This window comes from Bidens hawaiensis, unplaced genomic scaffold, assembly GCF_021521415.1.
Source record: "Bidens hawaiensis isolate Kalapana, Puna unplaced genomic scaffold, B.hawaiensis_p1.1 tig00039951_1, whole genome shotgun sequence".
NCBI lineage: Eukaryota > Viridiplantae > Streptophyta > Magnoliopsida > Asterales > Asteraceae > Bidens > Bidens hawaiensis.
The window spans coordinates 76,192-84,149 of record NW_027497024.1 but is presented as its reverse complement, the minus strand read 5'-3'; the positions used below and the strand labels follow the sequence as shown (position 1 = coordinate 84,149).

At 37.4% G+C, this 7,958-nt stretch overlaps 1 protein-coding gene and 1 pseudogene across 2 annotated transcripts; one reads left to right on the top strand and one right to left on the bottom strand.

Moving 5' to 3' along the window:
- The first annotated feature begins 310 nt into the window (after positions 1-310).
- LOC143591617 (protein trichome birefringence-like 13) lies at positions 311-3,337 on the top strand. Its single transcript, XM_077071774.1, has 5 exons — positions 311-656; positions 1,736-1,913; positions 2,010-2,150; positions 2,257-2,377; positions 2,876-3,337. The coding sequence occupies exons 1-5, from the start codon at positions 311-313 to the stop codon at positions 3,269-3,271; spliced, it is 1,182 nt and encodes a 393-aa protein (XP_076927889.1). The 3' UTR covers positions 3,272-3,337.
- Positions 3,338-3,421: 84 nt separating this feature from the next.
- On the bottom strand, positions 3,422-4,564 carry LOC143591615 (putative xyloglucan endotransglucosylase/hydrolase protein 10; annotated as a pseudogene). Its single transcript, XR_013145720.1, has 4 exons — positions 4,347-4,564; positions 4,171-4,271; positions 3,897-4,090; positions 3,422-3,823 (listed from the first exon to the last, which is right to left on the bottom strand). The product of XR_013145720.1 is annotated as a putative xyloglucan endotransglucosylase/hydrolase protein 10 (transcript).
- Between the last annotated feature and the right edge of the window lie 3,394 nt (positions 4,565-7,958).

Sequence of the window (7,958 nt, the reverse complement as noted above, 5' to 3'; positions counted from 1 at the left end):
TAACCGTAATGAGTAGATTACTTACAATTTACTTGTCACGACTAAATAAGTTTTATGCCTCGTAATCAACGCCCACGAGTAATTCATAAGTACATAACAATAACTTATTTTCATAAAAACTTATTTTGGAAATTTTCCCCTAAAAAAATCAAATGAAACATAAAAACATAACAATAACAATATAATAATAAAACATTGCGTAAAACAATCGCAAAAAATCATCTAATAAATCAAACATTAACATAAAACAACAACAGAGCTCACTTCGCCGGTGACACCATCATCACCACTACCACTACCACTACCACAAATGGCCACAACCCACCATCACAAAAAACCTCACTCCAGCACCACTTACTTGTTTATCTTCATCTCCATCTCCATCATCCTCCTCACCTCTCTCTTCCTCCTCTCTCCAAACCACCAATACAATAGCAACTGCGATTACTCTGACGGCAAGTGGTTTTACGATCCTACCCTCAGATCTTCTTCTTCACGATACGACCACACGTGTAAGGAGATCTACAAAGGATGGAACTGTCTTAATAGATCCGGTGCGGCTGAGGTTCTCAAGTGGCGGTGGCAGCCTAATCATTGTGCCCTTCAAATGTTTGATCCGCTTCACTTTCTCGAGTCGCATAGGGATGTCAGTATCGGTAAGTGGCGGTGGCAGCCTAATCATTGATTTATGTTAGTTAGTTAGTTAGTTAGTTTTAACTAACATTATTGTTACTACTTCATAAATTGGGTGTTTATTATATAAATTCTGCATTTGCTTGCTGTCACGAGTGTGTACTTCAACAATGTCAGAACCCTACTTCATGTACTAGGGTTCCTAATTTAGGGCTATTCGGTTAGGTCATGGCTCGGTTTCTTTTAATTGTCCAATGCCTTTTTTTTTTATTATTATTATTATTATTATTATTATTATTATTATTATTGTTATTGTTCCGTTAGCTCAAATATGCTAGTTCCAAGCTCAGTTAAGAAAGCTATGGTATGAATTTAAATGATCCAATCTAGAAATGAAGGTATAAAATTTGGGGAAACACAAACTGCAAGGCTCGCTTCTATTTCAAAAGTCTTTTTTCGAAGACATTAACCGTAACTATAGGTGGGCAAAAGTGCCGGATAACCCAACCGACCCGAAAATCAAACCGGTTTGTAATTCTCTACACCTAAACCGCTTAACCGAAACGAAATCGGTCAAGAACCAGACAAAAACCAATCATAAGCTGCTCAAGAAACAGGTTTCAACCCAAACCGAAACCACTCGTTAACCGCTTTCAACTTTTGTTGACCAAACTGAACTGGATTAGGGTTTGGAACCAGTTTGTGCACCTTTAACTGTAACCAATACCAAATGGTTGGTTAACCAAGTTCTCACTTTGCCAGAACCGATCGGTTTGTCGATTATGGTTGATTTTGGTGTTTTTCTTTCGGTTGATGGTTCGGTTTTTTATTAAGGTTCGTTGTTTGCTCACCCCTAGTTCCTTTTACATTCAATTGGTTAAATTTGGTCACACTTTCATTTGCAATGATTAATGAAGGAATATATCAACTTCTTTAGATTCAACATACATGAGTATCAAAGTCACTTAAACTACTGCAACCTAGGGCATTAAGATACACATACATTCAGGTTCATGATGCTTGGCACTTGCACTATACCGCACAATTGGTTCTTGTACTTCTCATGTGTGTTCTTGATATATAACAACTTTTAACAGTGCAGGATTTGTCGGTGACTCCTTAAACAGGAACATGTTTGTATCTCTTTTCTGTTCTCTGAGACGTGTTACTGATGAAGTAAAGAAGTGGCGTCCTGTTGGAGCTGACCGCGGCTTTACTTTTCTCAAATACAACCTCACTGTAGCATATCATCGAACTAATCTGTTGGCACGTTATGGTAGGTAAGCTGTTTTATTGTCATGTTTCATTTATACAACACTTATATCTTGGTTGCTGCTTTTAAAAACCGACTCTTGCATCATGTTCATTTGACGCAGGTGGTCGGCCAATGATAAGGGCGGTGAGCTGGAATCTCTAGGGTATAAAGAAGGTTACAGAGTTGATGTCGATATACCTGACGGGACATGGGCAGAGGCTCCAAGTTTTCATGACATTCTCATTTACAACACTGGCCATTGGTAATATTACATTCTTTTAGAAACAAGAGTACAAGACATATCTTTTGTTTAGAAATTTGCAATCCTTTTGTTTATGTTTATGTTTATGTATATGTGTATTTGTCAGGTGGTGGGCCCCTTCCAAGTTTGACCCTGTAAAATCCCCTATGCTTTTCTTTAAAAAAGGTCAGCCATTGATACCGCCTATATCTCCTGAAATCGGGCTTGATTTGGTTTTAAGACACATGGTAAGTATATTTGCCAATCTACTGAACTTATTAAATGCGTTTTGCAATTTTGATGCTTTGCATAAGCTTCTTGTTTATGTATATGATTATGGACTATATCTTGTTCTTAGCGTAAGAGCAGTCACATGAATTTCTTAGAAATCACAGAACAAAGTGTGAAAATATGGGTTTTGGTCAAAAGTCGAAGCTAGCACCTTTTTGGTACCAATTGGGTCGGCCCGAAACACTTTTATAGTTTTTTCCAAAATTTTACCTTTTCCTTTTTAAATAATTAGTGTGTCAAATATAATTACACAAGTTATATTATTTAAATAACAATCTAGTTTTGAATAAAACAAATAGAGGTTTCATGAATTAAAAATACACTACAGCTTACTTTCGGCTTGTTTAACCCATTGACCAGTACTCTGAACTATATATTGTTCCACGTCTAGACCGTTTAAAGATAAGATAATCCACATATACTTGATTTGAATCCTTTTATTTTTTTTTGTCTAGATATCATACGTGGAAGAAAAGGCAAGGCCCGGGACGGTTCTGTTTTTCCGCACTCAATCCCCTCGGCATTTTGAAGGTGGTGATTGGAACGAAGGTGGTTCCTGTAAACGTCTGCAGCCATTATCACTGCACGAGGTTGAAAAGTTCTTTTCTGTGCAAAATAACGGAACAAATGTTGAAACGCGGGTCGTAAATGAACATCTATTTGAAGCAATTAAGGGTACTGCATTTCGTTTATTGGATATTACACGTATGAGTGAGTTTAGAGCCGATGCTCATCCTTCTTCAGCTGGTGGAAAAAAACATGATGATTGTATGCACTGGTGCTTACCTGGCATTACTGATACATGGAATGATTTGTTTGTTGCGCGTTTAAGTAGCATCAAGGTACGCTAACTTATATTTGTTATCCACATATGCTGACATGTAGATTGTACATTTCACATTGTTTTAGTATGATTAGTTATTATTCATATCATATATTTATCTTGTATAATGTTATAAAAGACTTTTAGTATTACATATTCTTTGATGGAGATCAAAGAATCAATATTTTGAAAGATAACATTCTTTTGGGAGATTGATTTGAAACCTCTCATTATCTTGACAGTAGTCATAAATCAGGTGATATTTTCTGACCCATTTAAACCATCTCCTTTGTTCCCAACTTAAAGAACTAAACTCGTTATTATTCCACCAATTGCTTGAACCATTTGCTCTGCAAAACCTTGCATTTCCCTTCCATACGCACGCATCAATCGTGTAATTTGAAAACGATGCAATGAACGGACCCTTTGACCAGTCAACTTTATCTTGCCCGCCACGTGTCGCCCAATTGCTACCATCCCATAGGCTGATCTTGATCCCCATTGGCTGCCACCAAGGATACGTGACCCCTTTGTCTGCATGGTTTCTGTATGTTCTTATGGAACATGATCCACCATAAACCTGTTTTCACCTTTTAGTTACATAATGAACTTAGAAAAGCTTTGTTTGAAAAGAAAATTGAATAAACGTGTACACGATTTGATGAAGATTCCATAATATTGAATAGGTATGGAAATCCTTAGTGGGATCAAACCACAAATAGATTCTCTCTTCTCGGTTGTCAAAACCGTCAGCATATACGTTTGTTTGAAGAATATAAGGTTGGCCCGAAACATTTCCTAGGAACTCAAAATCAATTTCATCTCGATTAGGCTGATCTGATGTAAGCTGCATTGTAACAAAATTTTATATAAAATAACTGTAATAATAATAACAATAAGAAGACGAAGCAGTTGAGATATTACTACATAGAACGCCAAGACTGTGCCTGCTGAATAACCCGAGACCAGCTTGATTGGCATGTCAATTTGGCCGAATAAAAACATGTCATTAGAAGCGATAGACGAACCTATAAATAATGTTTTTGTTAGTTATAAAAACACGATATATAAATATGGTAAAAAAAAATGTTTTGTCGTTTCACCTGATTCTTGATCGAGCTTCAAGCTCCTTGATCGGCCATCAGCTGAAGTGTTGACATGGCTAGGTGACCAGGTGACAAAGAAGTCGTTATTGAAGTTTCCGGTTGAAACGACCGAAGCAAATGAAATTTGTAATGAATGTAAGAGGAAAATCCCACATAGGAAAATGGGTTTTAAGTTGTCCATGGCCCTGTTTTTATGGTTCATCTGTGTGATACAAGATGATTATGATTTATGAATGTTGCATGCATATATATTTATAGTTGATTGGGGTGGGTTTTGTTGACATTTGGGGGGGAAGGAAGAGAATGATTGTGGGGAAAGGGATAACATCAAGTTTCTCTCTTGTTAGGGTTCCTGTTGATGACTTGATCCTCTTAAGCTTCCTTCTTTCAGTTAGTTACATACTATTCTTTTCTTCTTATTATTATAAAATTATATATGTTTGTGTGTTTTATTTGATCTAAATAAGTTGTTTTGAAAAAAGAATATAATAATTGGAAGTGAAGAAAACAAGAAAAGCCAGTAGACAGAAGTTTTAAACCAACTACAGGTTAGTGAAGTTACTAGACTATAAAGTAATCAATAAACTAATCAATATTTTTATACTGTCCCTAAACATTAGGGATGTAATTAGAAGGAAAAAAAAAGAAACAACCTTTTAAAAGTTATTTGTTTGTATTATTTTGTCCACAAATCTAGCTAAAAAGTGCAGTAATATCATATATTGATGTATTTACCATACATTTGTTTGAAACACTCGTGGCTCATGAAATAAAGGGTGGTTCAAAACTTTTATTTGATGAGGTAGGATAAGTCTGCTTGTTAGTTAATTTTTTTTTTTTTATTGGTAAGCTATAGCCTAATTTCACTTGTGAAAACAACCAAATAACATGGTCTGTGTCGACTAGAGATCAATATCACTCAACATGGTATTAACTTCTTCTCAAAGGTTTTAGTCAATGATTAAAAAAGTCCAATTGGGCTAACATCACCACTACCATTGTTGGTCTTCACTGCCTATTTGTTGTTACCATCTCCATTGTCGCATCTGCCAAACTCTCCCACCACCACCACCCCCACCATCCACTGACACCATCATCACCACCATTGATGCCGTCGATTCCACCACCGCCACCCTGACACCATCTTGTAGCCTCCCCACCAGCACAACCACCTCTATCGTCTCAAGTATGGGTGATCATCTCTCGGGGGCAAGAAACCCGACCAAGCTAATTTATTTATGCATTGTATGTATTTGTATATGAGGACTGAGGTAGTGTGTTTGTGTGGTATGTATCCATGTGTGATACCATTGTATGTGTATATGAAACAATTTGTATGTGTACATGTTATCCCTTTACATATAAATGTGATTAAAAATATAAAACAGTTTATATGGCATCACTTAAATCGCACAGCCTCATCTAATTCAATCCAACCCGAATCTTAACGCAAGAACGACCTGAACGATACAAAAAAGACTGGACCAACCCACCCCCATATGGTCCCATCTTCAGCCCATTTCTTAGCCAATATAGTTAGCCGGTTTGGGTTTGACCCATTGCTCACCCAACTCGCCACTAGTCACCGTAAAAATATAGCGGATTGACAGGTGAACTTATTTTAGTACCTTTTCTTAAAAAACAAAACGGTCAAGTTCAACACGGCTTAATTAGACCAAAATTGTTTTGACCAAAACCAAATTAATACTTTTTTAAAAGCGAGTCATTTAAACCCGAACCATCAAATTTGTGAGGCTTTATATATACTACTAGTATTCTCGTAAACATGTAAGGAGTTAAGTAAAGCCACATCTATATACTATATATAAAGCATGAGTTAGGGACCTCTTAAATTTTAAAAGGTACCAAACTCATTGCTTTATATACAACATATAATGCATCAAAAAATTAGAAATTAGGGTAGTAAAGTCTTTACTCACAAATATGTTACGTAACTTTCATTCTTTCAAAATATATGTAAAGCTTTAGTCCATCAACTTCACTATCTTTTTGTAAAGTTTAATAATAGTTACACATATGGCCCCTAATTCAAAACTAACTACCCCACAACTTTTTTAACGGTCATAATTTTTTCACACGTTAATATTCTTTAAAAAAACCACATCATAAAAACAAGCATTTTATTCTTTTTGATTTGATTATGATATTGCTATAGTTTTTTTAGTTTTAAAAAGTTAGCATGTTACGCGCTTGCCATTTAGAACCGGGTAATAGGTCGAGTCAGGCGAGCCTGGGTCATTGTAAAAGTACACCAGGGTCGGAATTATTAGACTAGAATGTAGTTAGTTGGTTTTCTTGTGAAGGATTTCAAAACCAAGCGCCCTATTCTTTGATGTGACGGCTCAGGGGACCTCTATCCGCTGTCAGTTCCTTCCGTTAAAGCTGCTTTTCCCACCACTTTTGCTGCTCTCTCTCAAGATTTGTGGCACCATCGTTTAGGTCACCCGGGTTCTGATTTACTTCGTATTTTGAATAAATCTAAGTCTGTTTCTGTTTCAAGTTTTAATAAAGAACAGTTATGTCAATCGCGTGTTTTTGGTAAACAAGTGAAATTACCATTTTATGATTCATCGTCTTACACTAGCTTACCATTTGACATAATTCATAGTGACTTGTGGACCTCTCCCGTCCCAAGTAAGGGGGGGTCATCGATATTATATCTTATTTTTGGATGATTTCACTAATTTTTTGTGAACATTTCCATTACAATATAAATCCAAAGCTTATTCAGTTTTCCAACAATTTTCCATCTTAATCAAAACTCAATTTGAAAGACAAATCAAAACCTTTCAATGCGATAATGGCACAGAATATAACAAACGTCAGTTTCATCTATTTTGCAAAACCAACGGGATGCAATTTCGTTTCTCGTGTCCGCACACCTCGTCCCAAAACGGTAAAGCCGAGAGGAAGATTCGCTCCATTAATAATATCATACGAACTCTTCTTACTCATGCGGCGTTACCTCCCTTCTGGCACCATGCCTTAGAAATGGTCACATACATTCTCAATATTCTCCCATCCAAAACCAAAGCCAACCATACTCCCACCTACATACTTTACCGTACCAAACCGTCATATTCCTATCTCCGCAGCTTCGGGTGCCTTTGCTATCCTCTCCTACCATCCACCACTATTCATAAACTCCAAAACCATTCCAAACCATGTGTCTTTCTTGGCTATCCGGCCAATCATCGCGGATACAAATGCCTCGATCTTTCATCTATGAAAATTGTCATTTCCCGGCACGTTCTTTTTGCCGAGAATGTTTTCCCGTTCAAATCCCTCACTCAGCTACCTACTTACGACTTCCTTCACGAGAAAACCGAGGCCGACCTTCATCCTTCTCTCCGGTTTCCTCCTCCACAGCCGACTCCCGTTGAGTCTGGTGGCTCTCCCATGGTTCCACCACCACCGGCTACTCCTGCCCAGTTTGGTCAGGTTTACACACGCCGACCTACACCTATTCAGCCACCCTCTACCACTACTGGTAGCCTTTCCACACCACCGTTTACACCACCAACATCACCCCAACAGCCGACTTCACCTCAACAGCCCTCTCCCTCAACCTCCTCAACCACAACATCC

Bases quoted from the DNA above. Each gene is read 5' to 3' on its own strand.
- LOC143591617 (XM_077071774.1), top strand. From the start codon at position 311: ATGGCCACAACCCACCATCACAAAAAACCTCACTCCAGCACCACTTAC. The intron at 657-1,735 runs GTAAGTGGCGGT...TTAACAGTGCAG, and splicing joins GCATAGGGATGTCAGTATCG to GATTTGTCGGTGACTCCTTA. The intron at 2,378-2,875 runs GTAAGTATATTT...TTTTTTGTCTAG, and splicing joins ATTTGGTTTTAAGACACATG to ATATCATACGTGGAAGAAAA.